Here is a 27,058-nt window from a genome sequence, read left to right on the forward strand (position 1 = left end):
GTCAACTACCCCAGCTAAAGCTGCGATTATTTTAACTACAGCCGAGGCACACGAAGAAGTGACAGCGGCGACCACAACAGCCCATGCGCATACAGCAATGGCGAAAAACTAATGTGAAGAGGTATATACATCTATGAGGGTTTGGCAAGAGTATTTGTAAAGCAGATTTACATGTCCTCGGTAATGTGCATGTACTTCCTCTCTTCCCTCTTCTCTTTCGCCGTCATGGCCGGCATGTCATAGTACGCGTTGGAGCTGTGGACACCGTCAGTCGACAGTTATTTGGAACGTGGAATCGTTGGAAAACTCACCGGTAGTCTCTGACGTACTGGTACGCCATGTCGTCCAATTCGCTCGCCGTGATTCCGAGATCAGCGAAAGTCTTAGCAGTCCTATCGATTTTCTGGTCGATGAACTCCCTCTCAATCTCATCGGGGTCGTATGTAGGCCACCAGATTTTGTTCAATACTGTGGCTGCGGCCTTCGCGACGGGCTTGGGAAGGTTAATGCGCCTTCGCTCCTTCAAAATCATGCGGTAGATGAGATGGGCAATCTGGTGCTTGGCATACTCACGAGATCCGAAGAGCTCGAACGTTTGACCAGCGGTGGAGTCATCGTAAGCCATGATCTCGAGAGCACGACCAACATCAATCACATGCACGGGTCTGGACTTTTGCTTCCACGAGTTGGCACTGATGAAGTCAGTGCCCCGGGCAATGGGGTGGAGGAGTCTGTCCTCGTGACCGAACATCGGGGAGGGCCGGACGATGGTGGTCTCGGGGAAGATATTGCGGGCCTCGATCTCTCCTTGTCCCTAGCAGTCGCGGATCAGCTCTGTTGGAATCTAGACGAAAGCTATATTCTTACCTTGGTAGCGAAGTACTTCGAGGGCGAGTTGACATCGGCGTTGTAGGAGGAGACATGGATGTACCTGTCAACGTCGTATTTGGCAACGGCCTCGGCGATTCTCTGGGTTCCCTCAATGTGGACATCTTCGTAGGAGAAGTTCCTACCGGAGGGAGTCAGTCAAAAATAGATAACCCGAGGATCGCAGAAGAACCTACTTAGTGGTGTAATCGCGTCCAACGAGGTTGAACACGATATCCGAGTGCCGCACGCTCTCTTCGATAGAGTTTGTGTTTCGCAGATCGTACTCCTACTGGGTATTAGGTGCTGCTCGGAGTCCTGCAGTGTGTATGGGCCGCTCACAATCATGATGACTTTGCCCAAGTCACCAGCGACCTTGAGATGCCGCTTGGTGATTTCCTCGCGGTAAGGTATGACAACGGTACATCCGACTCGAGCTTAACGGAGGACCCTATGACGTTAACATTCTGTTGCCCTGCATGTTCCTCGAGTCTCCGACAGCACATACCAAGTCTGTTGACAATGTATCTGCCCAAGAAACCGGTGGCGCCAAAGACGGTGACGGTGTGCCCTATGATTCCGCTCAGCACTCATTCCTCCCCTCTGCCCGCCGCAGTCGGTCCGGGTCTCCGCATTGTATTGGCACATACCTCCAAGCGATGACCTACACGTCGGAACCCGTCAGTCGTCTTCGCCAACCTCGTGCTTGCTAGAGATAGTATCCAATTCCTCACCTTCCACCTCCGGGAACCCTGATGATAGGTTTTCCTGTCCGGGTGATAGCGATATCGTGTATGAACCTGCGCGCGGGGGCGGGGGCGGCGCCGGCGGCGGTGGCAGCAGCTTTCGCGGGTGCTGCCAATCGCGGCAGAACAGACGAACAGCACCTCTGCATTTTGGCGACGTGAGGCACTGAGGGCGTACGGAGACGTGGGGTGTGTATGGACGTTGAGGAAAGAGTGGAGAGCTGGAGGGCCTTTGACTGGGATGGTGAACGGACGGTTTGGTCCCACTTCTCGTGAGGCGGCTCGGTCAAAGTAGCGCCATTAGTCAGGCATCTAAATATGTCACAAAAAATGATTCGGCAGGTTTTTTCTGGTAGCAAAGGTTTTCACCGTGAACCTTCAACCGACAGCGCAGTGGGCACTGGGCACAGCGATAAATCAATGAATAGCATTGTTATTGGTGTAGCTGCCATACATTTGTCGAGCAAGTGTCCCAAACTACGACCGAGCGGCCAAGCAGATAACTGATTCAAAGGTGCGGCAAACGCGACAGCTCCACATGTGCACTATCCTGTAGCTAGAAACAGCCATGACTTATTGCATCTCGAGTTACTCAGGCAAGAGTGTTGAAAGTTGCTCTCTAACGCCTTTTGCAACACCTTTCCCGAGTGATCATGAGTGGATTAAATGCACGCCAAAGAAAGGTGGCTGATTTCAAATTGGGGCCTAAAGGGCAGAACGGCCGGGGATCCTCCGCGACTCCGAATGGCGGCTACACGCGCAGATAGTTTTTACACGAGAACATCACGAGACAGTGAATCATAATCAGCAATGGAGAGGCGAAGAAGAGCATTAATGCGGCTTTTCGATGCCTTGCAATTCGATCCGTTTCGGGGATTCGGTATGCCACCGGCGGAGTGCAGGCATAGATTTGTTTTGTCGCGGGATGGGCAAGAGAGAACAGGTCCGTGAGACCGGATCGAACCGGTCCTGGCTCTGGCTCGAGAAGCCGAGATAGAACCGTGAAGCGGGCCGGGGAGGCGGGAGGCAAATCTGACAAAGTTTTTGGAGCGAGGCAAAGAGAAAATGGCAATTCTTCCAAACGGACAAATATCTTCCTTCTGAATGACAAGCCCTCGCCGCAAGACGGCAATGATTAGAGTGGCGGAGTTGAGATTTTGAAGCGCCGGAGAGACCTGGTGATTATAACGAAGCTGGCGGCGGAGGGGTTCGAAGTGTTGTAACCAGTGGCTGCCAAGACGGCGAGAATCCGGTCAGTAGATTTCACTTGTCGTCACCAATTTCTTTCCCAACAACAACCCGCATAAAATACCTCACCTCACCAGCTTTCAACTCCGTAGGTTATACACCTTCGTCTCCGCCTCCTCCGACGAAATTCTCCATTCCCAACTATAATTCGCCATGTTCAAATCGTTCGTCCCTCGCGCTTCGCGATCGCTCCTCCGGCCCGTGTCGTCCTCCACCTACGCTCCTTCAGCATTCTACCTTGTGCCACGACGAGGTTTTGCCTCTGAGGCAGAGGAGCACGATCTTATCGTGATCGGTATGCGTTGCCCGATACAGGGAATGAAGAATAAACGTGCTGACAAATGAAAGGTGGTGGACCCGGTGGTTATGTTGCTGCCATTAAGGCGGCGCAAGAGGGGTTGAAGGTACATTTGAGCCAGGGCTCAGCTTTCGCGCGGGGGATCGCCGAGCTAACGATTGCCCATATATAGACTGCCTGCATTGAGAAGCGCGGAGCTCTCGGAGGAACGTGTTTGAACGTTGGATGTATTCCGTCAAAATCGCTCCTTAACAACTCGCACATCTACCACCAGATTCTTCACGATGTCAAGAACCGTGGAATTGACGGTCAGTCGCCCAGTGTTCACCACAACAACTCTACACAGCTTGGAATACTGATAGGTGTTAACAGTTGGCGATGTGAAACTTAACCTTACCCAGATGATGAAGGCGAAGGAGACCTCCGTCACCGGATTGACCAAGGGTATCGAATACCTGTTCAAGAAGAACGGAGTCGACTACGTCAAAGGTACTGGTACCATCACCGGAGAGAACGAGATCAAGGTCAACATGTTGGAAGGTGGGGAGAAGACTTTCCGCGCGAAGAACATCATCATCGCCACCGGTTCGGAAGCGACTCCTTTCCCCGGCCTTACCATCGATGAGCAGCGTGTCGTCACCAGCACCGGCGCCATCGCCCTGCAGGAGGTCCCTAAGAAGATGGTCGTCATCGGAGGTGGCATCATCGGTCTCGAGATGGTTGGTATCCTCTTGCCGCTCATCTACCCCGCACAGAGCTTACGTTTGGTAGGGATCCGTATGGTCTCGTCTGGGAGCTGAAGTCACCGTCGTCGAGTATTTGGGTGCCATTGGTGGACCCGGTATGGATGCGGACATGGCCAAGACGATGCAGAAGATTCTCACCAAGCAGGGCATGAAGTTCAAGCTCAACACCAAGGTCGTCAGCGGAGACGTCGGTGGCGAGAGCGTTGGCGTAAACATTGAAGCTGCCAAGGGCGGAAAGGAGGAGACTGTGAGTTGCAGACTGGCTTCCACTCTATCCACGGGACCTGATTTTTCCGCAGCTTGATGCCGATGTTGTCCTCGTTGCCATCGGCCGCCGGCCCTACACCACCGGTCTCGGCCTCGAGAACGTCGGAATCGAGGTCGACGAGCGGGGCCGTGTCGTCATTGACCAGGAGTACCGCACCAAGATCCCCCACATCCGTGCCATCGGTGACGCCACCTTCGGCGCCATGTTGGCGCACAAGGCCGAGGAGGAGGGTATCGCCGCTGTCGAGTACATTTCCAAGGGACACGGGCATGTCAACTACGGTGCCATCCCCAGCGTGATGTACACTCACCCTGAGGCCGCTTGGGTCGGCCAGACCGAGCAGGAGGTCAAGGCTTCCGGCAAGGCTTACAACATTGGAACTTTCCCCTTCTCCGCCAACTCCAGGGCGAAGACCAACTTGGACACCGAGGGAATGGTCAAGTTCATCGCCGACAAGGAGACTGACAGAATCTTGGGTATCCACATCGTTGGCCCCAACGCCGGTGAGATGATCGCCGAGGGAGTGTTGGCCATCGAGTACGGTGCCTCGTCTGAGGACATCGGACGAACGAGTCACGGTATGTCACTCGTAATATCCCCCACTGAACAAGAAATGGGCGCTAATGCAGATAATAGCCCATCCCACACTTTCGGAGGCGTTCAAGGAGGCAGCTATGGCTTGCTACTCGAAACCCATCCATGCATAAACGAGCGAAGTGTGCCATGTCCTTTGCATTTCTGACTTTTCCTTTCTCTCTTGCTGGTGTTACGAATGATATCTATGGCTTCTGTGTGTTATTTCAGGATGGAAAATGCGGTGGCGCCTACATGGGAGTCTCGATGTAGGGCAACATATTCGTAGTTTGCGACAGGGGACGCTTGTTGTCGAAAGCGTTTTGTCGTGTCATCGTGTGGTGCTGGAACGATTGGAAAATAGTGTTTTTCATCACTTTTTAAACCATTCCCCACCACACGAAGAGAAAGAGAGATGATACGATTCCTGTTTGTGATTTGTAATATACTGTTTAGTGCGACGCGCTGTAGATGGCTGTTCAATGGAATGCTTGTCAAGGAGATGACTTGAAGCCCGAACTAATGACATTTCGCACATTTTTCCCTCGAAAACAAAACCCCCCCAGAACGCCAGTAAGCATAAGGACAAGAACATAGATGCAATGCACTTCCTCAATCAAGAGCCAATTCCCCTCTTCGGAGCCGAAATCTCGCGCCTCGAGATCATGAACGATATCGTCTCTCCCGTCGGGTCCCTCATGAACGGCTGGATGATGGAAGGTCCGGCGTCTTCGTGCACCGGCGTAGCATCGACAATCCCATCATCCGAATCGTGATCATTGTCACTTCCATAATCCGGATCCGAATCTCCGTGCTCCTCCGCGCCCTCCACAGCAACCGGCTTCTTCTTCTCCACCGGCTCCGGATTCGCAAACGCCTTCGAGTTGAGCACCTTCTGTCTCAGATACTCCTGGTAGCCATCATCGTCGTCGTCATCACTCGGCGGCAAATCGCCACTGCGGACCTCATGCTCCACGCCCTCCTCCTCTTCCCTCTCCCGCGGCCCCTCCGCGCGCGACTCCGCATACTCCTCCTCGAGCTTCACCATCCACGCGGCCTCCGCCTCCTTGACGCCGACCGCATCCTCACACGCCGCATAGCGCTCCAAGATCTCCCTATTAATCTCCAGGAACGCCTCGCCGTAGGTAAACGGCTCAAGAATAATCTCCGCCCACTCCCACATGCCACAAATTGCAAAGCACGCGGCCAGCGCCTCAACACAATTGAGCCTCCAGGGCTTGCCATAATTCACCGAGTTCGCCGCGACCAGGTACGGCAGCAGCCGCTCATTCTTCCCGCCGATCTTGGCGAACGGCACCTCGTCCAGCCGCGCCCACGAGCACTCCACGACCGCCGCGCCGTGCAATACGAGGAGCTCCGTATCCGCAGGCGAAACTACCGATTTGCCGTTCGGCGTGATCACGATCCCACCGTGCTTCCGTCCGATTGCCAAAGGCTTCAAGAGGCCGAGACGAAATAGCTTCTTCCCTGAGCACCGCTTGGGGTCGCAGTGGCCGAGGTCCCAGGCCGCCGCTGGGAGGGGGGTTAGTTAGGAACGAACTGCAGCGCGAACAGCGGCCGAGGGCTGGGGAGGGGGCGAACCTTTAAACGGCGGCCGCACAACGGGATGCTCCGGGTCGTCGGATTGAACGGCCGTGTTGCGCCCCGCGGACTTGTACCGGTCCTTGCCTTTGGTGTGGTTGTTGGCGTTTTTGCGCACCATTGTTGCTGTACTGTGCTGTGGTGTCTGGTGGTGGTGGGGTTGGTGGGGTTGGTGAGGTTTGGGAAACTTTTTACATTGATATCACCGCTGCTATGTAGAGTACGCTAAAGACTCATTATGACGAAATGGTGGGATGTACACCCGTGTAACCCCCACGGAGAGATCACGGGAATGGGGCTTTGGGACGAAATCTGCTGAAGATATGTACTTTGTGACGATTCGAAGCAGAGTAGGCAGATGGTATCTAGGGTACACCGTCGGCCATGGGAAGTTGGACGTGTATAGGTGCTCTACCATGGACCTGCCCACCCCGCATCTGCCCCGCCCTAAGCCGAGTGACCATGGTTATCGCCACCATGCTATGTTCTCTGCACACAGCAGTACATATCGGTACTCCGCCTGCGCAGAGAGCCGATATGCTTAGAATGCCTGTGTTGAGATGCGGGTCTCCGCCAAATCTGGCCTCTCGTTCCTGCCTCCATTTTGACTGGCCAATGTTTTTTTTCTTCTGCTTGTTGGAAAAAGAGTTGTCAGCTAGTGCCGGATCCCTGTCCTGCGTCGCCGTGTCCCTGGCGACGTGGTTTTGGTGGTGGTGGTGGGTTTGGTGGTGGTGGTGGTGGTGGTGGATGAGGAGGTGGTGCTACCCATTCGCGTCGACCCAAAACAACACAAACCCGCGAAAGTCCTTTCGCTCTGCCGCCATCCGTCTTCCTCCTCCTCCTCCTTCCATCCCCAGTTCATCCTCTCATCCTACCTTCATCTCGCCCTTATTACCTCCACCTTCCTGCTCCCTCCCCCACCACTCCTCTCCACTGCACGCCGTTATACGCCCTTAATCATACCCCACTTCCACCCCTCATACCCCTCCGAAAAGCCACTCAACAAATACATTCATCAAGTCGCAAGCATGTCCGTCGTTTCTCTGCTCGGTGTTCAGGTCATCAGCAACCCCGCCAAGTTCCTGGACAAGTACCAGCTCGAGATCACCTTTGAGTGTCTCGAGAGCCTGAGCAAAGGTAAACTTAATGCAAACACTTTACGCGAAAACCCCAAACGCAATACACGCTTCACCACCCACGCTCCACACACACACACATCCTGTGCATCGGCCTCCACATTTCCGTGCTGACCACTTTGCTTCTAGATCTTGAGTGGAAGCTCACCTACGTCGGTTCTGCCAACAGGTATGTTTGAGATCCTGCGATGATAACACGTCGTCGAGTCCGAATTCACACGGAACAAACAGCTCCGACTACGACCAGGAATTGGGCGAACTGCTTGTTGGCCCCATCCCGGTTGGAGTGAACAAGTTCATCTTCGAGGCCGAGCCGCCGACCGTCTCCAAGCTCCCGACCACCGAGATCTTGGGTGTCACCGTCGTCTTGCTCACCGGTTCATACGATGGCCGTGAGTTTGTCCGCGTTGGCTACTATGTCAGCAACGAATACGACACCCCCGAACTCCAGAACGAGCCGCCCAGCAAGCCCATCTTCGACAGGATTGTCCGCAACATGTTGACCGAGAAGCCTAGAGTCACTAGGTTCGCCATCAAGTGGTGGGTTTCCCTCTATCCGCTTGTCGATTGCTCGTGCAGGGAACTGATTTCGGCTGTAGGGATTCTGAAGACTCTGCGCCCGCCGAGTTCCCTCCGGAGCAGCCTGAGGCCGATGAGGCCCCCGACGATGCGGACCAGTACGGAGCCGATGAGGCCGCGTACGAGGAAGCCATCGAGCAGGGCGACAATGTCGAGGTTGAGGTCACTGAGGACGTCGAGATGGATGTAGACATGGGCGGCGCTCCTGCTGTCCCCGCTGACAAGATCGACGAGGGCGCCGAATCGGAGGATCTCGAGGCTGAGTCCAGCGGCGAGTCTGACGAGGAGGACGAGGCCGAAGGTGACGACGACGCTGAGATGGGCGATGGCGACGCCGAGATGGGCGATGCATCTGGTTCGGCCAGTGCCCCCCAACATCCCCCCGCTCACGCTTAAGCCGTGCGCTCCACTAAGCAGTTGCCGTTTTGGAAGGATTGTTGAGAATTTTTGATTCCTGCTTGTTCTTTCGACTCCAGTTATTGCCTTTTTAGAGACATGTTGCGGTATACGGTATACGATAGCGAAGGGATCATGGTTTAATGAGCGATGAAGACCAACAACGGAAGAGTTGATAACTTGACTTTTTCTTTAGTTACGATGGGGGGGAGGGGGCGCAAAATACCAAAAAGGCTTTGATTGTTCCCGTTTTGTGTTGCTTTCTTTTCACCTTTTTTGTCTTGGTTTTTGATATCTTTTTTTGGGTCTGGTGTCTTGTGTTTTTGGCTTGCTTTGTGTGGGGAGGTCTCGTACTTGGTATTCTTACACTGCGATTTATACCTAATAGACACGTGTTAGTGGTCCTCAGTCAAGCTATAGTTACGGCAACCGCTACAGTTGAGGACTGAGATGTGATGATTTCGAGGCGAGTGATGCGTGCACGAGCAACGACCACTGTCCCCATGATAGGTACATGGCGGTATTCGAGTAGAATTGCGTGGAGTGGGGCACTAGGGCTATCCACGACCCTGCATAGCTCTAGCGGCAGTCTTGTAAAACATCAGCTCAGACCCCGGCGCTCGGCACCAAGGCGACGTCATGTCCCGCCAAGTGAACAGCTGATGGAAGGGAAGACAAAGATGCAAGCTCCCCCCATCTCCTCCTACCACGGTATCCTCCTACTACATACCATAGCCAGTCATGGATTTCCTCCGCTCAAAACAGTCCGGCATCCAGCGCGATTTCTCGGGCAGTCTGGCTGCCGCGCCTGATGTGTTTACTCTCGACCAGGTACCTATTGTCACCAGCGGGAATGGATAGCTATTGACACCTGGCTCCTCATAGGTCGCGAAGCTCGGCCTCTCCTCGACGATCTCCACTTTGGCCTACGACCCAGTGCAATCCCTCCTCGCGGTGGGCACATTCCAGAGCTCTTCCACCTCCGGCTGCGTGCACATATTCGGGCAGAAGCGCGTGCACGTCGTATTCCGACTCGCACGGAAAGCGTCCGTCAAGGCGGTGCAGCTATGCGATTCCCGCGCGGTCGTGCTGGACTCATCCAACGACATCAGCATATTCGATCTTGCGTCGCCATTGGCAGCGGGCGTGGAGTACTCCCCGCCCGGAACGGTGACGACGATGCGCACGGAGCCGGGATTGGACTGGATCCTACTCGGAATGCAGACGGGAGAGGTCCTGGCGTACGATATCGACCGCCGCGTGGTCGCGCCGCTGAGGATTCCGAATCTGTGGAGGGAGCGCGCGCCGAAAGCGAGGCTGTCCCCCGTCGTGTCGCTTGCCCTGCATCCTAAGGATGTGGGCACCCTGCTGATTGCATACTCTGAGGGCGCGGTCATCTACTCGTTCAAGCAGGCGGCCGTGATGAGGTTCCTGGAGTTCGTGTTGCCGCCTGGCGCGCCCGGCGCGGATACGGAGCTGGCGACGATACGCACGCAAAGGAGGCCCGCGGTCACGCAGGCCCTCTGGCATCCTACCGGAACGTTCGTGTGCACGGCGCATGAGGACTCGGTGATGGCCGTGTGGAATCCGAAGGACGGGGCGCTGGTGCAGAGTCGGACGCTGGAGGACGCAGGCGTGCATCTGCCCGGAAGCCTACCGGGGGCGAGCGACGGTAGCGGGATGTCGGTGCGACAGCCGATCTACAAGATTGCGTGGTGCGCGACGAGTAATCCCGACGATACGTCGCTGCTGATTGCGGGCGGGAATCCGATGACTACCAGGTCGAAGGGCCTGGCGTTGATGGATCTTGGCCCGACGCCGAATATGCTCACCTCGTCGGTACAGGTGCTCGCCGATCACTTTGCGAAACCTAGACGGCAGAGGATTCTGCCCATGCCTACGGAACATGACGTCGTCGACTTCTGTGTGATACCCAGGACGAGCCCGCATTATGGCGGGGGCTACGATCCGCTGGCGGTCATTGCGCTGTTGGCGTCGGGCGAACTAGTGACGTTGCGATTCCCGGACGGGCAACCGCTGTCGCCGGCGGCATTACTGCATCCCTCGCTTATCCTGACGCACCCGTTCTCGACGCGCGTCGACGTTTCCGCGGTGCAGCGGCAGCGCTGGCTAGGAATGGCGCGGCTACCGTCGCAACTGTCCCAGCCGCCACCGGAAATGATCGTGGGCGGGATTGAACACCCCAAGCCGCTGCGGCGCTACGAGAACCGCACCGTCATCCAGAGCTCGCATCCTAACGGCACAGTGCGCATCTGGGACTTGGGACACGGCGATGAAATTGAGAATGGCGATGTCTTGGAGATCGATGTGGCCCGCGTGCTGCTGCGCGCCGTAGACCTCAACGTCGAGTGCGTCTCGTTGGCGGGCATCTCCGGTGAGACCGCGGTCGGAATGGAAACGGGCGAGGTCGTGGTGTTTCGCTGGGCTAAGAATACGGCTATGGGCCGCCACCAGGAGGAGAAGAAGCCTGAGGGTGACCAAGTGATTACAGATGTTCGTATGAGAGCGGATCCGGATGTGAAGGAGGGGTTGATGCCCGCTTGCATTCTCGATCAGAAGTGCGGGGCTGTTATCGCGCTGAAGATGAGTGATGTTGGCTTCTGCGCCGTGGGGTATCAGACTGGGCATCTGTGTGTGCTGGACATGAGGGTGAGTACTGACAGACACTCTTGAAGCTGGAGGTTTTGCAAAGGCTCATGATGCATTCAGGGACCGGCGGTAATTTTCCATCAGAGCTTAGGCTCGCTCAGCAAGGACAAGCGAACGGGCTTCAGGAGATCTCACAATCCAGCCGCGGCAACGGAGAAGGCTACGTGTCTCGAATTTGGCGTGATGACGCTCGAGGGCGACGGTATGATTTATGAAGAGTACAAGGTGGATCACGGCTGACCTCGACGCAGAATTCTCGTCGATCGCTCTCTTCGTGGGCACAAACCTGGGCAGAGTCCTGACCTTCAAGCTCCTACCGCAGCAGGGCGGCGGCTTCACCTGCACCTATGAGGGCGTGAACCACCTTGACGATAACGCACCCATCCTTTCCATAACCCCCATAAACTCCGACTCCGGCAAAAGGACATGGGCCACCCCGCAAGCCACCGCAAACCTTCGAGAGGGCATCAAAACCCCCGGTGTGATCGTCTGTGCCTCGCAGAACGACGCACGGATCTTCAAGCCATCGCAGGCGCGCGGCGCGCACAAGACCTGGGGCGATGAGTTCACCGTGCACGCCGCGAGCGTGTGCGAGCTCGAGGCGTACGGGATCTGCCTCACGACCGTGACCTCCCTAGGCCTGATCATAAACTACACCGTCCCGGGGCTAAAACCGATCGGCGCGCCCCTCTCCGTCAAGAGCGTACTGGAGGCCGAGCGGCTGCACCTAACAACGGTGCTGGAGAGCGGCCACATCCTTGGCTGGAGCGGCGAGCACGAGCTCACACTGCTCTACCAGTGGGGACTGGATAAGACCCCCGCCGCCCTCCCGCTCGACACGCTGTACAACCCCGCCACGCCCCCGCCGTCCCGCCCCACCATCAGCAACCTCCAATGGCTCGCCGGGACGCAGTACATAACCACCGCAGACCTGGACCTACTAATCGGCGGCCCAGACCGTCCCATGTCCTTCGCGCAGCAGCAGCAGTTGCGCGATTCGGCGGCCGCCGAGCGCGAGGCCGCTAGAAGACTGCAGGACCCCGCCTCCGCCGCCCAGGCTGGTCCCGCGGGTCAGGCAGGCGAGGGCGTCTTCGCGGGCATGGCTAGGAATATGCGCGAGCGCACAGAGAAGCTGAGTTTTACTACCGACACGATGGATCGGCTTGAAGAGAGTAGCGCGAGCTTTGCGGAGGATGTTAGTAAGTATGTCAGTTCGCAGAAGAAGAAGGCGATCCTTGGGGGGATTACGGGGAAGTGGTTTTAGACTGGAGATGGGGAGGAGATGGATGGAATGGATGGAATGGGCGGTGTTGGTTTCGTTGACTTGATACCCCTGAGAAGCTGTTATTCAATGATTAGAATGTACCAAGTGATCGTAATACATCTCGATCTACATAACTCTGGCAACGGTGACTTCGAAGTAGAACTGCCACCACCGCCACCACCGATTTCATGGCACTCTCATCTACGGGCTGTATTATATAGCAACATCACACTATATAGCAACATCACTCACCCTTGCCAGGTGCTCGTGATACCTATCAACAATTGCACCCCCCACATCTACCACGCCCACCACGCCCTCCCTCCCTCCAGACTCCACAGCCTACACCATCTAAGTCTAAGTCTGAGTCTGAGTCTTCATCTGCTCCACAACCCACGCCACCACCTCCCCCAAGCCCCTCACGCTCACACTCGGCGTCCCCAGCCCATCACTCCACCCGCTCCCCTCGCGGTCGACCCAAACCGCAAGCATGCCCACACTCCTTGCGCCCACGATGTCAAACGGATTCGCACTGACGAGGACCGCGCTGCTCGCCCCACCAGCACCAGTACCAGCGGGCACTCCCAGCTCCCTAAGCAGATGCGTATACGCCGCGGGATGGGGTTTGAAGCACTTCCCTGTCCCCCCACCCACACCGTCACCAGCGCTGTCAACGCTGATACAGCGCAACTCCCACAGCTCACCCAGCCCACCCAGCCCCTCACCGTTCTTACTTGCAGCAGCAGTGGCAGCAGCAGTGGCAGCGCGAAACTGCGCCTCAGTCCCGTTCGTGAACACTACCGCATCAACCACAGCTTCCTCCCCGCCCCCGCTCTTGCGCACTGCGGCTAGCGTAGCCAGCGCATCCAGCAGTGCTGCTACGTCGTCGAACGGAGCCAGTTGATCGTACGCGGCCAGCACGTCTTCCACCGCTGCGGGGGAGAGGGTCACGTTTGCGCTGTGCAGTGCGTCGAGGAGCGAGAGGCGGGTGACGGTTGAGAAGGGGATGTATTTCTCTGTCCTCAATACGAACACTAGTCAGCCGGGGGGGCGGGGGGTGAGAGGGGGAGCGGGGGAAAGGACCCATAGAGTTCAGCCGCCAGGTGTACTCCAGCTGGAGTTTGCGCCAGTCTGTGGTAATCGTGTCTGCGAGCGTGGAGCGGTGCGGGGTGTCGGGGAGGTGCGAGGCGAGTTTTGGTGCTATCGAGGAGGTGGACAGGAGCGTGCCGTAGAGGTCGATTGCGAGGATTTTCTTGGGGGTTAGGAGCGACATTGTTGTGGATCATGTGTTGGGGAATTGGGGGTGGGTTAGGAGGTGGGTTTTTATATATGTGCAGAGCGCTCGGGGGAATGGATGGCGTTCACATCGAGATGAGGTAGGTACAACTAGCTGCTACATAGCTGCAATGGGAAATGTGGGGTATGATTAACTATAGCGGGGTGATCTGCGGCAGACCAAGATCTACATAGATGAGCTACATGCGGACTAAATGCTGCCCTCCCTGCTCATAGCCCTACTACTCCTCTTGCCATCACCGTCATCATCATCACCAAACGCCAGCAGTCCATCGCCCACATCAAACACTCCCTCCGCCCAGCGACAAAACATCTCTCCGTCCCAGGGGACCTCCGGATTCCTCGGTCGGCGGCCCTTACTGATAAACACCTCCTCATAGTACTCATTATAGCTCTCGATGACGCCCTCCATCACGGCGCCCACCAGCGTCTCGCCCGTGCGGCGGTCGTCAATGTACTCCAGCACCTTGCGCCGCATGACCGGCACCTCCCTTTCGACAGCAGTCTTGACACGTGCCGCCGGGTCGGGAGAGTCTGCGGCAGCGAGCCGATTGGACGCGCCCTTGATCCCCTCGGTCATGCGGCTGCGCCAGTGCGAGACGAAGGACTCGATCGCTGTGCGGAGTCGCAGGTCGAGCTCCGTCTTCGCGTCGAGCATGGACGCAATGACTTTCGGCATGGCGGCAGTTTTGACGAGAGTGAATAGGCCGCCGGGCGAGAACAGGGAGCCGGCGGTGCGCAGCGACGAGAAAGTCCCCGTGATGGTCGAGAAATCGATGTTGACATCGGGCTGGTGCGAGAACTCGATATCGAAGGCGACCAGCTGCTCTTTTAGCAGGAGCAGATGGCGGATAAGGAAGAGCTGGCTGTCGGCGAGATCGCTTTTGGATTTGGCGAGGGATTGTGAGGCGAGGACGAGGGAAATGGTCGTCGAGTGGACGATTTGGTGTGCGAGGTCGTCGAAAACTACGCTGTTCACTAGTCGGTAGATCTTGGAGAGCAACCATATGCATTTCCGGAGAGTCGGGTACCAGCCCGTGAACATTGTCTCCGTGTCGAAAGAACCCTCGACGATGCTAGGATCGTTCGGTAGTGGCGAGTTCCCGCCAGATGCTGCGCTCGACCTCCGTCGAAGCTGATTGCATTTGGCGGGGTAGTCCAAGTCTTCCGGTTTCGGGGTGAAGTATTCGATTTCGTCACGTATAATGCTGGAAGTGCGGAACACAATGCGGGTTTGGGTATCTTGTAGGGTCTCTTTGATTAGCTGGCCAAAGTCCAGCTGGGAGCGGTCGAATGGATCGATATCAGCTATCATGAGTCCGTCAGTGAACTGGTTACCAGGATAGCGGGGCAATGGGACATACGGTCTTCGAGGTCACGCATGTATCGCGTCTGTAGCAGGGTGCACAGCTCACAAAGCTTCACCAGATTATTCTCATGAATTATTTTTGGTCGTATGTAATCGTAAAGGGGCTCGCAAATTGTCTCCAGAAAGTTGCTGCGAGAGTTAGCATCGGCCACTTGAGACGAACGACTTCCACTTACTAAACCTCCTCATCTCCCCGCTCACCTGCAAAGTATGCGTAAAAGAGCTCAAACTCATCCAGACAGATGCTCCGGGTAAAACTTATCGCGCTCCGTGCGAAAGCGAGAAGATCTTTGCTGGTGGACGTTCCGGCAGCGGAAAGCTCTTGCATCCGCTTCGTGATTACGGGCAGTATCAGTTTCTGCCGGACTGAAGCGTAGCATGAGTAACACTCATTGAGCAAAGACACATATCTATTCCGAATAAGCACGCCAACCCAGCCAACGTTACGAGTAGATGAGGGCGGTACTCTTCATGTCCACACCGCTTCTCAATCTCATACACGATGTCCCTCAACTGCGGTGCATTGATTCGGAACTTAGCATTTTGCGCTGAATCATTCATCTGGCGCTGCTTCATCTTCTCCATGACCTCATTCGCCACCTCTTTCATGCTCGACACAAAGTAGTTGCGGATCAACGTCAACGCCCTGGTCATGCACTGTCTGAATCTCGGTGCATACGACTCTACGTCCTTGAATGATCGGTGCGCGGGATCATTCATCCAGTCGAGACAATGGTCTAGCCGTACCAGCATCTCGCGGAACGACTGCGTCTTGACAAAGTCGGAGCCGGGGCGAGCAAGCACCCGCGTTATCGGTTCCAGCTCTGTAAAGGGTTGAAGATTGGTTGCCACGGAATCGGCGAGCATTTGCAGTCGGCTCTGGTCGGCGAGGAGTGATGAGCATGACGCCTGGAAGGCGGATGTCTGGGCATCAACGGTGATGAAGGAGCTCTTCAAGTCGTTCAGGATAGCGAGCGCGTCGTCGGTCGAGGAAACAAGGTTATTGCAGGTAGTCAGATGCGATTCGAGCACCGAATGGAATAGCCTGTATCGCGTGTGTCAATTCCCATCGCCCTCGTCGCGAGTAGCAGCAACGCCATACCGGTACTCCTCATTGGACGCATCCTCAAGCTGTTCCTCAAGCTCCCCATACCAGTCGGCAAAGTCTAGCTCATCCTGAATGTGGGACACATCCACTGTTGCTTTCCCATTACCCTTCCTACGCCCGTACCGCGACGCTTTCAGTTCATACACATCATTCCTCGACTTGGGTCTCGGCGGGGGCGCGTCCTCAGTAGCAGCGACACCCCCGTCACGCGGTACCACAAACTCAGTGTGTCGGAGGTTGCTGAGCGATTTCGGTCTTCGGGGGACATCGGCGACGGGAAGAGCGGGCATAGGTTTCCGAGCTTGCGGTTTCTTATGAGCATTCGACGACGTTCTTTCCTACACTAGCACGATTAGGTGTGTGTGGCTCCAAGCAACGAATGACGGACGCACCAGCGACGGCCGAGGCGAGTGTGTCCTCAATTCATCTTTGCGGAGCTTGGAGGCTGCTGCCGGTTCGGGAGTGGGAGCGGAGCTCGGTGTGTGGTACCAATGGTCGTCGAACATCGTGGTGGTGCTGGTGGCAGTTCTGGAGCTCTGAGGATAATCACCAGGGTACCTTTCTCGCTCGCTCTCGTGTGGTGGGGTTGGAGACGAACCGAACACGGGATTCACCGGGTAATAACGCTAATATCAACCCATGTCCTCATTGTTGAGGTCATTACTCGCCTTTTTAAGCGTCTCCAATCTTTCCACAGCACCAATTCTCCGGACTTCGAAGACAAGAAAGAAGCCCTGTGAGTCGTTTCAATTGCACTGGTCAAAAACTCAGGCCTAATTCCTCCTTTAGGAGCAATCAAAATGTTTAAGCCCAACCCGTCCGCCATCCGGACACTGGCACTGTCCTCCCGATCCCTCCTCCGTCCACAGGCCTCTAGCGCTCGACGATGGCTGCATGCTCAGGCACAGAATACGACTCGGACGAACACAAAATTTCTGGTTGCAGCTGCTGCCGGAACGCTCGCGGGCTTCGTAGCATACCAGGGACTCGAGATCGGCGGTGATGTCCATGCAGAAGCACGTACTGCTCCTGGGGAGCAGACGATGAATCTCAGTTTGCAGCATCTGCAAGTTGAGAGTGCGCTCGCGAATCCTGGAGTCTATGCTTGGGGCGATAATAGGTGAGAGGCCAATTGTGGCTCTTGAGTTCGACCTCTGACGGTGTCCAGTGGTAAGGTGATTGCATCGGATTCGAAGGAGAAGGTTATCAAGACTCCTCGACGACTGCCGTTCTTTGATGGTATCCTCTTGAGAGATCTTCAGTTGGGTCAAGATGCTGGTGGTATGTATCCTCGTTCTGCTGTAGGACCTAATTGCAGACACTAAGCCGAGCAGTGGCCGTCAACGACAAGGGAGATGTCCTGCAGTGGGGCAATGGCTACTCCACTGGAATCCAAACACCAGAGCCCACCCTCAAAGGCAAAAACATCGAGCGGGTTGTTCTGACCAAAGACAAAGTCATCGCCCTGTCTAAAGACAAGACAATCTACACCTTCCCCATTGCCAAAGCGCTCCAGCACGACGGCACGAAGGTCACCGAATCGTCCTGGATACCTGGAATGAGCTCCACTTCCGACATCGCCTACCGCGTTCTGAAGCCCGAGCTCGGCTACTTCGAGACTATCAAGGACATTGCTGCTGGCCGCGAGCACCTTCTAGTCCTTACCTCCAACGGCCGCGTCTTTTCCTCGGCCGCTGCATTCATCTACCCTTCGCGCGGCCAAATGGGAATTCCCGGGCTCCGTTGGGAAACCCGGCCAGCCGGCAAGCCCGCCGACACCCTCCAGGAGATCACCTCCCTGGGCTTGCATAAGATCTCCCAGATCGCCGCTGGCGACTACCACTCCGCCGCTCTCTCCACCACCGGCGAGGTCTTCACCTTCGGTGACAACGTCCACGGCCAGCTCGGCTTTGAATACAACCCCGAGACCAACATCTACGACGTCCCCACACAGCTCACCCTTACGCCCCTCTACCCCGCCAAATCCACCACCGCAAAGATCACCTCCATCACCGCCGGCGGCCTGAACACCTATCTGCAGGTTGACGTCACCGCCGCCAACAACCGTACCTCGAGCGAAGTCCTCTCCTGCGGCACCGGTATCTACGGAAACCTCGGCAATGGCCGCTGGACGCACATGCAGGGCACGCCCACGAAGATCAAGGCGCTCAGCAACCTTTACGAGTTCAACGAGACCACGCAATCCACCGAACCGATCCGCCTCAGCGCGCTCCTTGCAGGCGCCACCCACGCCGCAGCAATCATGTCGACCTCCGCTACTTCAGATTTCGGTGCCGACGTCCTGCTGTGGGGCAATAACGAGTTCTACCAGCTCGGCACAGGCAAGAGGAATAACTCCAGTGTCCCCGTGTATATCCAGCCGCTGGACGGTGTTCCCGCTACGATACTCGCGGATACTAAGGCGTTCACGGGTAGCAGCAGTCGTGGTGAGAGCGCAAGACAGAGTGGTATCATTGGCGGTGCGGGAGATACGGAGAGTGCGAGGATTACCGGCGGCGAACAGGTACACAGATTCCAGATCGCGAGCCATGGGAAGACGAAGGATGGAAAGAAAACGGCGCAGACGGTCGTTTGTGGACGTGGGAACTCGGCAGTGTTTATGAAGGCCTTGTAGAAAGAGGAAAAGGCAACTTTCCGTTAAGTGTATCATAGCTTGTAAAACGTAGTGTATTATATGAATCGATTTTACTTCTAGCATCAAGGTGACAATATCGGGCCATCCCGAGTTCTGCATGACTCACTGGGAACCTCAGCTTTTCTCGTGAATTTCTGTTTCGATAGCACTTAACTGTGAATGCCCTCCAATTCTCCCATCCCCACTCATCCGCAATCCAACCCAAAACCGCCCCCTACCCCCTCCTAACCCCTCCTAACCCCCCACTTCTGCCTCCCCACCCAAGTAGCCCACTTCTTCACATCCTCCCTCTCAACCAACAACTCGACAGTATGAAAGCTCCTCGCGAGCTCCTCATTCGTCGCGATCCTATGCACCATACTATGGCAAGGCCTACACAGCCAGGCGACGGAGCCGAGCATATCCTCGTTATGCCAGCCGCGCTTGATGACCTTCTTATGCACCTCCCTCGGGATGAGGTGATGGTAGGTCAGCGGCACGTCGCGCTCACAGATCTCGCACTCCGTGGCGCGTGTGTGGCTCCATACCGGTGGTGGTGCTTGCGCCGCCGCCACGTACTCGTCGAGTATGCTCTGCAGCAGCGTGGTGCCCGATGATGCGCTGCCGACGAGCGAGTATGACTCCAGCGTGTCCAGCAGCGTCGGCGGGAAGTTGGGCGTTGGCAAAGACGCGGGCGAGGAGTGGCTCATGGTCTGTAGCGGCGGAGGCAGCGAGCTGAATAGCTCCGTGCTTAGGTACTAAGACTTCGTCAGTGTCTCTCAGACGTCGTCGATGGGGAGGAAGGCGGGGGGGAAGCGTACGTCGATAAACTCCGCGAGCTCCTCCGCGTCATCCCCGTTGCCGACGCTGATGGGGTCGGAGACGGGCTTGTGTTTGGTCCGCTTCTTGCCGGCGCCGCCGCTGGACGCGTCGGGCGGCGCGGCACGAAGGATTATCGGCGCGGACATGCATTCGCGTAGAATTGCGAAGTTGCTATTGGCGGTGGTGGCATCGGTGGACATTATGCGTGGTTTGCCGCATGCGGTGCTGGACTATCTACATTGCGGGGTGGTGGGGGACTTAAAGCTCTCACCCGTGGGCTGTGATGGCTGAGGTGGTGATATCATCACGATGAGTCTTGTAGCATCACCGTCACCATTCTGAGACATCGAATACAACCTATCCCTCCGCGCAAGCACAGCCTCACGAACGAATACGAGATTGAGTAAATCCTCCATTCCTTTTTTTCCAGCCCAGTAAAAAGTATGTAAAGAACTCCCCAACTCCAACAAAGAAGCCCTTTTTTGTCTGTGGATATCGAGCCCGTCCCCTACTTCGCACGTGCGCAATGGCTGTTGCTTTTCCCGCCCAAGGAAACTAAGAAGTACTATGTACAATGCCTGATATCGACGACCCCAATTCCAACACAAAACATCGCTCGCGTGTCGCTGTGACGATAGTTTTAAACCGCCTGTTCGAAGCCGCGCCTGATGACATTCTGGAACTCTGCACACCAGTTCTATCAGCTCAATCCGCGCAAGACGAAGGGGACAACCTACGGTTAAAAGCAACGTTCTCGCGGAACACAGTCGTCTTCGCCTCGTTCTCCTTATTAAGTGGGACCTTGACGACGTCGTCCTCGAGGGTCCAGCCGTATTGGCCGACAACCTCCGCCAGATTGTCCTCGTTGACGTTAAGCCAACCCTGGGCAATATCCTTCTTGACTTCGCGGGCGATCATGCTTGTCTGCAGGGCGATTCCATCACGCATGATGTCCTCGAAGCCGGCGCAGTCGACGATGAGATCGGCAAACAGGTCCTCGTTTTCGAAGGCGGTCCAGAACTCGCGGTAGGCGCCGGACTCGATCAGCTCGTTCAGCTGGGCGAGCTTACGGACGGCCTCGGAGAGCGCATCGGTCGCCGTCTTGGGGTCGAGGATGTTTGGCGGCAGAAGGTGGAGGCACAGGCTGAAGTCCGGTGACGGGAAGATGGTAAGCGCTTTTACGAGGATGTTGGTGATGGTCTCTTCTTTGGTGAGGTGGGGGTTGAACTGGTAGCTGTAGGTTTTGCGCGGCAATCCATGGTCAGCATGAGATCCTTCGCTTTCCAACGAACAGCTCATAGAAGATGAATTTTGACATATCAAAGCTCCCAATCAGAGAAAACAGTTCGCTTCATGTTGCAAGGGGCGTTACTCCCTCGTTCAGGTAATAGGAAACGTTGACGTGATGCTCATCATTTGACCCCGCACTCCCGGATCCACCCCTCCGTCTCCCATATCTTCAAATCTACACAACGGAAAAGAGAGCGTCCAAAACTCACAGCTTCAACAGCGCCAGATTCGCCAACGCATCGTACGTCCGGTTCTCGCACTGGAACTGCACGTAGTCCTGGAACGTTGAGACCGTCTCGGGGTTGTATCTATCGAGACCGGCAAGAATGCCATCGATGTGCTCTGGTCTCGATTCGGCGGGTATGGGCTGGGTCGTCATCTCGTCTTTTGAGCGTGCGTGTTTGCGATCAAGGTGGGCGGGTTCTTGATACTGGCGGGGCTGCTCGTTTGGTGGTTGAAGACTGTCGCGGTTGTTGGTGAAGGTGCGGTTTCACTAACACCAAATCTTCATTTATCGGCGAGGGCTTAGCCCTTAGTTGGGTTGATTGCCACCATAGAAGGAAAGGTTCGTTTTCTGCCGCCCGGCCCACCCCGCATTTTGAGCCTCACCCGCCCTGCTCGGCCTCGGAGGAATTAGGTGATCATTCAATGCGCGTCTCGGCATGGGGGGGCCCTCTAGGCCCCGACTTACGATCGCATTTATAAGGACCACAGAAGAGCTCATATACGATAGTCTGTTTCCCCCGCGTCAACACCTACCACCACACAGAAAACCATGACCGTCCGCGCCCCCCGCCCCACCGTCGCCGGCCCCGAATTCGGCCCCGAGTCTCCCTTCCCGCTGCGCCTCTCCGGGCCCGTAATCAAAGGCTTCGGCCGAGGCTCCAAGGAGCTGCAGATCCCGACCGCCAACATTCCCATCTCCGGCCTGTCGGTCGGCGGGTGCTCCGAAATCGAGTCGGGCGTGTACTTCGGCCTCGCATCGCTCAATCTTCCCGCCACCGATACGCGGCCGAAGGTATTTCCAATGGTCATGTCGATCGGTTGGAATCCATTCTACAGGAACGCCGTCCGCAGCGTCGAGGTGCATATCATCCACGACTTTGCGGAGGACTTCTACGGCGTTGAGATGCGGCTACTGGTGCTTGGGTGGATTAGACCCGAGCTGGACTACGTCTCTAAGGATGCGCTTATTGAGGACATCAAAACGGACATCCGTGTTGGGCTGGAGAGCCTCAAGAGGGAGACGTATAAGAAGTTCGAGAGTGATCCGTATCTTTTTGAGTTCGGGGATGCGGGGGTGAAGGAGGAGAACGGTGAGAAGTTGTGAGATGGGGGGATGAGGGATCCATGGTGTAGGATATGCTTCATTTTCTTGCGTTTACACTTAGAAATTTGGTATTTGTTTTTGGGTTTCTCGCTGCTTCGATACTGTGTCCGCGGGTTTTAGGCTATGGGATTGGCGTATAGTTTTGGAATCTCATGTAAATTCACTTGATCTCATTGAAGCAATTTCGTGACGACGGATTGGTGCAATCGACAGATGACGAAACACGCTCCTTGTTTATTTTCCCACGCCCGTCTACCAAAACAATACATGTCTAACCACCAAAACAATACATGTCTAACCGTCTAAGCCTTAACCAGCAAGCTCCTTCCAGTCATAGCCTCCGGCTGGGTCAATCCCATAACTGCCAGCAGGGTTGGCGCAACATCACCGAGGACACCGCCCTTCTTATCCAGACTCCAGCCCTCGGGAGCATTCGCCATCACGAACGGAACCTTGTTGACTGTGTGTGCAGTCTTCGGCTTGCCCTCCTCGTTCAGCATCTCCTCGGCGTTGCCGTGGTCAGCTGTGATGAAGAGGACGTAGCCGTGCTGCTTGCAAGCCTCGAGGACGGTTCCAATCGCCTTGTCGGTAGCAGCGACGGCGATGACAGCAGCGTCGTAGACTCCAGTGTGACCAACCATGTCCTGAGTTTGTTAGTTGGTAGGAATAAAGTGACGGGGAAGGTGGGCTTACAGGAGGAGCAAAGTTGTTCATGACGAGGTCGAACGAATTCTCGCCAATACGCTCAGCCATCTTGTCAGCGACCTTCTGGGCGCTCATCTCCGGCTGCAGATCGTAGGTAGCGACACGAGGAGACGAGATCATATCTCTGATCTCGTTCTCGAACTGCTTCTCGACACCACCGTTGAAGAAGAACGTGACATGCGCGTACTTCTCGGTCTCGGCGATGTGGCACTGGCTTGCACCCTGCTTGGCCAGACATTCGGCGAGAACATCATCCATACGCTGGGGAGGGAAGGCAACACTGAATGGGTAGTCGGCTTTGTACTGCGTCATGGTCGTGATGTGCAGATTCTTGGGAAGGGTGAACTCGCTGTCGGGGAGGTAGGAACTATCGACGCCGAGAAGGAGGGTGATCTCGCGGACACGGTCAGCGCGGTAGTTGAAGAAGAAGCAGGTGTCGTTGTCTATATGGCTTCGTCAGTATGGTGATAACAGTTAAGGGTACTTCAGACAAACCCTTGAGTCTTCCATCATCACCGTTGACGATGATGGGCTTGAAGAACTCATCGTTCTCGCCCTGTTCGTATTTCTCCTTGATCGTTGCCAGGGGATCCTCAGAGGCTACTCCCTCCCCGGAGACGAGACCCTTCAGAGCGATCTGAACGCGGTCCCACCGCTTATCTCTGTCCATAGCATAGTACCTATATAAAACGAATCAGTATCAAAGGGCCTCCCATCCACAAACGGGACACTCACCTTCCAACAACAGTCGCGATTTTCGCAACACCCTCCATCTCCAATTCCTTGATCTTATCCAAAAGCTCCTGCATATATCTCGCCGAGCTCTTGGGGTCGGTATCACGACCATCACCAAAGAAGTGAATGTACACGCTCGGAATCTCCATCTTCTTCGCCGTCCTAAGCAGCTCGTAAAGATGAGCATTGTGGGAGTGGACACCGCCGTCAGAGATCAGTCCGAGGAGGTGGAGGCGTCCATTCCCGTCCTTCGCGTGCTGGAACGACGCGCGCAGGTTCTCGGTGTTGATGAAGTCTCCCTGCTTCATGGTCTGATCGATGCGCACAACATCTTGCCAAACGACACGTCCGGCGCCGATGTTCAAGTGGCCGACTTCGCTGTTGCCCATGAGGCCCTCCGGGAGACCGACAGCGAGGGAGGATGCCTCGAGCTCGGAGTAGCCGGACGTCGTACGGAAGGAATCCATCACGGGGGTCTCGGCGGCAGAGATAGCATCGCCGGGCTGGTTGGGCGTGGATGCAACGCCCCAGCCGTCGATGACAACTACGATGGATTAGCACTCCTGTCGTCTGTGAGGGTCAGTAAAATGAGGGGCATACTCAGAGCAGCCTTGTGGTCAACCATTTTATGCGCGGAATGGAAAGAAGAATTCGAAATCTAATCGCTGAAGAAGAAGAGTCGAAGAATGGGAGGCACGGGCTAGGTTTTAAAGGCGCAGAAAGGAGGCAATCTATCGGTCTATCCTTTATCTCACTATGCAGACAGTAGTTCTGCGGAAGCGGCGGGTGGCAGTGGTGGGAGGTTTGCAATGTGGGATGATGGATGGCGGGGTTGTTTCAACTCAACAATAATCCATGACATCGTTTGGTGGGGCCCTGGCCAAATCGATGATGTGAGGGAGATTGCTATCGCGCTACGTAATAGACGGTTCGATTTCTTCTCGGCGAGGGCTTTTACTATGATTCGCCGTCTTCTCCTGCTTCTTCTGAAGAGGACTCGCCGGGAAATCTACGACGAACGAAATTCTGGCTCCCGTCCTGATCTGATCAGAGATACCCGAGGGGAGCCAAAATAAGGAAGGGCGGTAATATCTCGGGACGAGACCAATGACATCTCTCCTCGGTTGGGCGTGCGTCAATCGCGCGCACCGGTGCCGGGAATTCACCGCGCGTTCCGAATCTTCCGACATCTGTACCACTTTGTAGAGCGATAGATTAGATTCTCCTCACCAAGGCTGAGATGCCTCACTTGCCCTGGCGATTCGACTTGGTGGGGTGGTGGGGGTGAGGGCGGCCAAGAAAGCACGCTAGCGCTAGTGGAGCTCACAACGACCCGCCGAGCTTCATCCCACTCTTCTTCTTCTTCTTTACCAAACCTTTTGAGATACAACCACTTTCGAGAAACGTACAACCTTCGCGAATAAAACACGATCTACAACTACGCCTCTTTACACTCGATCCTCTTCGGCAATCCTCTACAACCACGACCCTCAACACGACCTCATCTACCGGCCACACCACAATTCCCACGACGATCACATCGCACACAATGTCCAATCCCAAGCCTACCGGTAATTCTGACAGCCTCGGGGGTGTCCAGATCCCACCCAACGCGTTCGACTTTATCCCCGACATGGCCGCGTTGATCAACCGAGTCTTCAGCGACGAACTGGACCCGAAGGACATCATCCGCGAGTCGAACCACATCCTTCTCAACCTGAACAAGGCGCGCGAGCTGATCGCCAACCTACCGTCGGTCGAAAAGACCCTCGAGGAACAGTACGAAGCTGAGAAGGCGCTTGAAGAGCGCATAGCTTTGCAGCGCAAGATGCTCAAGGAGGTTGCCGAGATGGCGGAGGTGAAGGATGTGTTGCAAGGGTCCGTAGAAATGGAAGTTGATCGCTAGGCGCGAAAATTAAAAAATTCTCGGACTGTTGAAAGGGTGAAGGAGGTCATGAATTTTATGATGCCTATAAAGAAGGAGAGGAAGATAAGCAGATGAGAGCTATAAAGGAGAAGGTTATGAATGTTGTTTTTCCTTTCAAGGAGAAGGAGAAGGAGAAGCAGATGGGGGCTGTAAAGGAGGAGGAGAATGGTTTTCAGTATACTAATCAGGAAGAAAAGGAGATGGCTGCGGAAATAGAGAAGATGCAAAAGGAGCTGGCTGCTGCTCGGGAGAAGTTGGAGGCGGCGAACCTAAAGAGGAGGATGGTACCTACCATGAAGGAAACGGCTACCACTGGAGACAGAGCGATCGAGAGCTACGCCTCTATCATGGACAACGTGTCTGGCACTGTCAGGAACGATATAATCGAAGGCCCGCTGTCCATTAAGGACATCAACAAGACTGCCAATTCCGAGATGAGCAATTCCGAGATGGCCAATTCCGAGACCAAGTCTGTCAGAACCGAGGCAACCACCATGAAGGAAACGGCCACCACTGGAGGCAGAGCGATCGAGAGCTATGCCTCTATCGTGGACAACGTGTTTGACACTGTCGGGAACGATATGATTGAAGGCCTGTCGTCCATCAAGGACAGCATCAATACAGGTATCCACCGTCGGGGCCGATTCAAATGAAGGCGGTTCAACTGACGATCTAATCATAGGCAGTACCAACGTCAACGTCCTTTCTGCCTTGCGGAAGCGGAAACGGAGTCAGTCACCCGGGGCGGAATCCCCGGCGAAATACAACAAGACTTCCGCCGTCGCGAAGATGCCTACGCTCGCCGATTCTGCCCCGATCCTTGCCGGCACTCCTGCGGTGGGAGCCGATGCTACTGTGGAGGCCGATTCCCTTGCGACAAAGCCGAATACTCCCAAAGCACCTATTGTGCAGTCCGAGTCTGTTGCGAAGGGTTCGCCTATTGTGGTGAACCCGGATCCTCCTAGCACTCGTGTTGTGGAGGTGGGCGCATCCGCAGAAGCCGGCGTTGCCGGGGATGCCGGTGCTGGTTCCTCTCGCCCTCCTACTGCTGCAGAGGCTATAAAGCCTAAGCGCAAGTATACGAAGAGGAAGACCGCCGAGGCGGGTCTCGAGGGGGCGGAGGAGCCGAAGCCCAAGCGCGTTTACAAGAGGAAGACTGCTGCTCCTGAAGCCGAACCTGCTCCTGAGGTCGGGCTTGCTCCTATCGCCGAGGAGCAAAAGCCCAAACCCAAGCGCAAGTATACGAAGAGGAAGACCGCCGAGGCGGGTCTCGAGGGGGCGGAGGAGCCGAAGCCTAAGCGCGTCTACAAGCGGAAGACACCTGCTGTTGATGCAGCAGGTGCTTCTGTCGCTGAGGGTTCAAAGCCCAAGCGTACGTACAAGAGGAAGACTCCGGCCGCGAAGGGTGTACCCGCCCCCGCCCCTGCCCTCAAGGAGTGAGTTTGTTG

General features: G+C 55.8%; 14 protein-coding genes across 14 annotated transcripts; 7 read left to right on the forward strand and 7 right to left on the reverse strand.

Moving 5' to 3' along the window:
* Nucleotides 1–39: 39 nt before the first annotated feature.
* On the reverse strand, nucleotides 40–1,859 carry BZA05DRAFT_391612 (putative NADH-ubiquinone oxidoreductase 39 kDa subunit). Its single transcript, XM_051482994.1, has 8 exons — nucleotides 1,602–1,859; nucleotides 1,518–1,531; nucleotides 1,376–1,438; nucleotides 1,210–1,304; nucleotides 1,065–1,156; nucleotides 868–1,009; nucleotides 312–814; nucleotides 40–255 (listed from the first exon to the last, which is right to left on the reverse strand). The coding sequence occupies exons 1-8, from the start codon at nucleotides 1,760–1,762 to the stop codon at nucleotides 168–170; spliced, it is 1,158 nt and encodes a 385-aa protein (XP_051341747.1). The 5' UTR covers nucleotides 1,763–1,859; the 3' UTR covers nucleotides 40–167.
* Nucleotides 1,860–2,889: 1,030 nt separating this feature from the next.
* BZA05DRAFT_370376 (uncharacterized protein) lies at nucleotides 2,890–5,257 on the forward strand. Its single transcript, XM_051481647.1, has 7 exons — nucleotides 2,890–3,156; nucleotides 3,210–3,265; nucleotides 3,332–3,467; nucleotides 3,532–3,878; nucleotides 3,931–4,152; nucleotides 4,205–4,751; nucleotides 4,810–5,257. Exons 1-7 carry the CDS (start codon nucleotides 3,015–3,017, stop codon nucleotides 4,878–4,880), a joined length of 1,521 nt encoding a protein of 506 aa, XP_051341748.1. The 5' UTR covers nucleotides 2,890–3,014; the 3' UTR covers nucleotides 4,881–5,257.
* Nucleotides 5,258–6,831, reverse strand: BZA05DRAFT_391615 (uncharacterized protein). The gene is made up of 2 exons (XM_051482995.1): nucleotides 6,349–6,831; nucleotides 5,258–6,279 (listed from the first exon to the last, which is right to left on the reverse strand). Exons 1-2 carry the CDS (start codon nucleotides 6,467–6,469, stop codon nucleotides 5,363–5,365), a joined length of 1,038 nt encoding a protein of 345 aa, XP_051341749.1. The 5' UTR covers nucleotides 6,470–6,831; the 3' UTR covers nucleotides 5,258–5,362.
* A 251-nt stretch (nucleotides 6,832–7,082) lies between these two features.
* On the forward strand, nucleotides 7,083–8,657 carry BZA05DRAFT_240150 (histone chaperone). Its single transcript, XM_051479903.1, has 4 exons — nucleotides 7,083–7,485; nucleotides 7,614–7,653; nucleotides 7,716–8,024; nucleotides 8,084–8,657. Exons 1-4 carry the CDS (start codon nucleotides 7,377–7,379, stop codon nucleotides 8,457–8,459), a joined length of 834 nt encoding a protein of 277 aa, XP_051341750.1. The 5' UTR covers nucleotides 7,083–7,376; the 3' UTR covers nucleotides 8,460–8,657.
* A 361-nt stretch (nucleotides 8,658–9,018) lies between these two features.
* BZA05DRAFT_350256 (lethal giant larvae like, C-terminal-domain-containing protein) lies at nucleotides 9,019–12,509 on the forward strand. The gene is made up of 4 exons (XM_051481272.1): nucleotides 9,019–9,290; nucleotides 9,345–11,129; nucleotides 11,190–11,331; nucleotides 11,381–12,509. Exons 1-4 carry the CDS (start codon nucleotides 9,201–9,203, stop codon nucleotides 12,391–12,393), a joined length of 3,030 nt encoding a protein of 1,009 aa, XP_051341751.1. The 5' UTR covers nucleotides 9,019–9,200; the 3' UTR covers nucleotides 12,394–12,509.
* A 34-nt stretch (nucleotides 12,510–12,543) lies between these two features.
* BZA05DRAFT_240202 (HAD-like domain-containing protein) lies at nucleotides 12,544–13,876 on the reverse strand. Its single transcript, XM_051479905.1, has 2 exons — nucleotides 13,477–13,876; nucleotides 12,544–13,409 (listed from the first exon to the last, which is right to left on the reverse strand). The coding sequence occupies exons 1-2, from the start codon at nucleotides 13,664–13,666 to the stop codon at nucleotides 12,751–12,753; spliced, it is 849 nt and encodes a 282-aa protein (XP_051341752.1). The 5' UTR covers nucleotides 13,667–13,876; the 3' UTR covers nucleotides 12,544–12,750.
* BZA05DRAFT_240196 (Sec34-like family-domain-containing protein) lies at nucleotides 13,773–16,744 on the reverse strand. Its single transcript, XM_051479904.1, has 6 exons — nucleotides 16,559–16,744; nucleotides 16,161–16,499; nucleotides 15,525–16,103; nucleotides 15,235–15,468; nucleotides 15,054–15,187; nucleotides 13,773–14,997 (listed from the first exon to the last, which is right to left on the reverse strand). The coding sequence occupies exons 2-6, from the start codon at nucleotides 16,454–16,456 to the stop codon at nucleotides 13,880–13,882; spliced, it is 2,361 nt and encodes a 786-aa protein (XP_051341753.1). The 5' UTR covers nucleotides 16,457–16,499; nucleotides 16,559–16,744; the 3' UTR covers nucleotides 13,773–13,879.
* Nucleotides 16,745–16,824: 80 nt separating this feature from the next.
* Nucleotides 16,825–18,855, forward strand: BZA05DRAFT_391624 (regulator of chromosome condensation 1/beta-lactamase-inhibitor protein II). Its single transcript, XM_051482996.1, has 3 exons — nucleotides 16,825–17,286; nucleotides 17,335–17,447; nucleotides 17,501–18,855. The coding sequence occupies exons 1-3, from the start codon at nucleotides 16,967–16,969 to the stop codon at nucleotides 18,799–18,801; spliced, it is 1,734 nt and encodes a 577-aa protein (XP_051341754.1). The 5' UTR covers nucleotides 16,825–16,966; the 3' UTR covers nucleotides 18,802–18,855.
* BZA05DRAFT_391627 (uncharacterized protein) lies at nucleotides 18,838–19,997 on the reverse strand. Its single transcript, XM_051482997.1, has 2 exons — nucleotides 19,623–19,997; nucleotides 18,838–19,559 (listed from the first exon to the last, which is right to left on the reverse strand). Exons 1-2 carry the CDS (start codon nucleotides 19,821–19,823, stop codon nucleotides 19,047–19,049), a joined length of 714 nt encoding a protein of 237 aa, XP_051341755.1. The 5' UTR covers nucleotides 19,824–19,997; the 3' UTR covers nucleotides 18,838–19,046.
* A 266-nt stretch (nucleotides 19,998–20,263) lies between these two features.
* BZA05DRAFT_424666 (armadillo-type protein) lies at nucleotides 20,264–21,468 on the reverse strand (the record flags this gene model as incomplete). The annotated part of the gene is made up of 4 exons (XM_051485922.1): nucleotides 20,264–20,307; nucleotides 20,361–20,857; nucleotides 21,123–21,280; nucleotides 21,466–21,468. 4 exons carry the CDS (start codon nucleotides 21,466–21,468, stop codon nucleotides 20,264–20,266), a joined length of 702 nt encoding a protein of 233 aa, XP_051341756.1.
* Nucleotides 21,463–22,444, forward strand: BZA05DRAFT_240226 (uncharacterized protein). Its single transcript, XM_051479906.1, has one exon. It carries the CDS (start codon nucleotides 21,689–21,691, stop codon nucleotides 22,241–22,243), a length of 555 nt encoding a protein of 184 aa, XP_051341757.1. The 5' UTR covers nucleotides 21,463–21,688; the 3' UTR covers nucleotides 22,244–22,444.
* Nucleotides 22,445–22,454: 10 nt separating this feature from the next.
* On the reverse strand, nucleotides 22,455–24,762 carry BZA05DRAFT_391633 (BPG-independent). The gene is made up of 5 exons (XM_051482998.1): nucleotides 24,284–24,762; nucleotides 23,684–24,227; nucleotides 23,444–23,628; nucleotides 22,937–23,391; nucleotides 22,455–22,887 (listed from the first exon to the last, which is right to left on the reverse strand). The coding sequence occupies exons 1-5, from the start codon at nucleotides 24,306–24,308 to the stop codon at nucleotides 22,546–22,548; spliced, it is 1,551 nt and encodes a 516-aa protein (XP_051341758.1). The 5' UTR covers nucleotides 24,309–24,762; the 3' UTR covers nucleotides 22,455–22,545.
* A 470-nt stretch (nucleotides 24,763–25,232) lies between these two features.
* On the forward strand, nucleotides 25,233–25,589 carry BZA05DRAFT_333985 (uncharacterized protein; the record flags this gene model as incomplete). Its single annotated transcript, XM_051480710.1, has 1 exon — nucleotides 25,233–25,589. One exon carries the CDS (start codon nucleotides 25,233–25,235, stop codon nucleotides 25,587–25,589), a length of 357 nt encoding a protein of 118 aa, XP_051341759.1.
* A 221-nt stretch (nucleotides 25,590–25,810) lies between these two features.
* On the forward strand, nucleotides 25,811–27,050 carry BZA05DRAFT_417020 (uncharacterized protein; the record flags this gene model as incomplete). Its single annotated transcript, XM_051485440.1, has 2 exons — nucleotides 25,811–26,234; nucleotides 26,293–27,050. The coding sequence occupies 2 exons, from the start codon at nucleotides 25,811–25,813 to the stop codon at nucleotides 27,048–27,050; spliced, it is 1,182 nt and encodes a 393-aa protein (XP_051341760.1).
* Between the last annotated feature and the right edge of the window lie 8 nt (nucleotides 27,051–27,058).

Source organism: Tricharina praecox (genome assembly GCF_024521635.1).
Source record: "Tricharina praecox strain CBS 144465 chromosome Unknown BZA05scaffold_6, whole genome shotgun sequence".
Lineage (NCBI taxonomy): Eukaryota > Fungi > Ascomycota > Pezizomycetes > Pezizales > Pyronemataceae > Tricharina > Tricharina praecox.

Excerpts from the sequence above, each read along its gene's own strand:
- BZA05DRAFT_391612 (XM_051482994.1), bottom strand. The coding sequence starts at position 1,762 with ATGCAGAGGTGCTGTTCGTCTGTTCTGCCGCGATTGGCAGCACCCGCG. Across the intron at positions 1,305-1,375 it reads ATACATTGTCAACAGACTTG|CTCGAGTCGGATGTACCGTT; the intron begins GTATGTGCTGTC and ends TCCTCCGTTAAG. Across the intron at positions 256-311 it reads CAGTACGTCAGAGACTACCG|CTCCAACGCGTACTATGACA; the intron begins GTGAGTTTTCCA and ends CGGTGTCCACAG.
- BZA05DRAFT_370376 (XM_051481647.1), top strand. The coding sequence starts at position 3,015 with ATGTTCAAATCGTTCGTCCCTCGCGCTTCGCGATCGCTCCTCCGGCCC. Across the intron at positions 3,157-3,209 it reads GCACGATCTTATCGTGATCG|GTGGTGGACCCGGTGGTTAT; the intron begins GTATGCGTTGCC and ends GACAAATGAAAG. Across the intron at positions 3,468-3,531 it reads CAAGAACCGTGGAATTGACG|TTGGCGATGTGAAACTTAAC; the intron begins GTCAGTCGCCCA and ends AGGTGTTAACAG.
- BZA05DRAFT_391615 (XM_051482995.1), bottom strand. The coding sequence starts at position 6,469 with ATGGTGCGCAAAAACGCCAACAACCACACCAAAGGCAAGGACCGGTAC. Across the intron at positions 6,280-6,348 it reads TGTGCGGCCGCCGTTTAAAG|CGGCGGCCTGGGACCTCGGC; the intron begins GTTCGCCCCCTC and ends CCCCCCTCCCAG.
- BZA05DRAFT_240150 (XM_051479903.1), top strand. The coding sequence starts at position 7,377 with ATGTCCGTCGTTTCTCTGCTCGGTGTTCAGGTCATCAGCAACCCCGCC. Across the intron at positions 7,486-7,613 it reads TCTCGAGAGCCTGAGCAAAG|ATCTTGAGTGGAAGCTCACC; the intron begins GTAAACTTAATG and ends CTTTGCTTCTAG. Across the intron at positions 7,654-7,715 it reads TACGTCGGTTCTGCCAACAG|CTCCGACTACGACCAGGAAT; the intron begins GTATGTTTGAGA and ends CGGAACAAACAG.
- BZA05DRAFT_350256 (XM_051481272.1), top strand. The coding sequence starts at position 9,201 with ATGGATTTCCTCCGCTCAAAACAGTCCGGCATCCAGCGCGATTTCTCG. Across the intron at positions 9,291-9,344 it reads ATGTGTTTACTCTCGACCAG|GTCGCGAAGCTCGGCCTCTC; the intron begins GTACCTATTGTC and ends GGCTCCTCATAG. Across the intron at positions 11,130-11,189 it reads TGTGTGTGCTGGACATGAGG|GGACCGGCGGTAATTTTCCA; the intron begins GTGAGTACTGAC and ends TGATGCATTCAG.
- BZA05DRAFT_240202 (XM_051479905.1), bottom strand. The coding sequence starts at position 13,666 with ATGTCGCTCCTAACCCCCAAGAAAATCCTCGCAATCGACCTCTACGGC. Across the intron at positions 13,410-13,476 it reads CTGGCGGCTGAACTCTATGG|AGAAATACATCCCCTTCTCA; the intron begins GTCCTTTCCCCC and ends TATTGAGGACAG.
- BZA05DRAFT_240196 (XM_051479904.1), bottom strand. The coding sequence starts at position 16,456 with ATGCCCGCTCTTCCCGTCGCCGATGTCCCCCGAAGACCGAAATCGCTC. Across the intron at positions 15,188-15,234 it reads CGGGGAGATGAGGAGGTTTA|CAACTTTCTGGAGACAATTT; the intron begins GTAAGTGGAAGT and ends TAACTCTCGCAG. Across the intron at positions 14,998-15,053 it reads CATGCGTGACCTCGAAGACC|CTGATATCGATCCATTCGAC; the intron begins GTATGTCCCATT and ends GACTCATGATAG.
- BZA05DRAFT_391624 (XM_051482996.1), top strand. The coding sequence starts at position 16,967 with ATGTTTAAGCCCAACCCGTCCGCCATCCGGACACTGGCACTGTCCTCC. Across the intron at positions 17,287-17,334 it reads TATGCTTGGGGCGATAATAG|TGGTAAGGTGATTGCATCGG; the intron begins GTGAGAGGCCAA and ends GACGGTGTCCAG. Across the intron at positions 17,448-17,500 it reads GTTGGGTCAAGATGCTGGTG|TGGCCGTCAACGACAAGGGA; the intron begins GTATGTATCCTC and ends TAAGCCGAGCAG.
- BZA05DRAFT_391627 (XM_051482997.1), bottom strand. The coding sequence starts at position 19,823 with ATGTCCACCGATGCCACCACCGCCAATAGCAACTTCGCAATTCTACGC. Across the intron at positions 19,560-19,622 it reads AGCTCGCGGAGTTTATCGAC|TACCTAAGCACGGAGCTATT; the intron begins GTACGCTTCCCC and ends ACGAAGTCTTAG.
- BZA05DRAFT_240226 (XM_051479906.1), top strand. The coding sequence starts at position 21,689 with ATGACCGTCCGCGCCCCCCGCCCCACCGTCGCCGGCCCCGAATTCGGC.
- BZA05DRAFT_391633 (XM_051482998.1), bottom strand. The coding sequence starts at position 24,308 with ATGGTTGACCACAAGGCTGCTCTGA. Across the intron at positions 24,228-24,283 it reads TGACCACAAGGCTGCTCTGA|TTGTCATCGACGGCTGGGGC; the intron begins GTATGCCCCTCA and ends AATCCATCGTAG. Across the intron at positions 23,629-23,683 it reads ATCGCGACTGTTGTTGGAAG|GTACTATGCTATGGACAGAG; the intron begins GTGAGTGTCCCG and ends CGTTTTATATAG.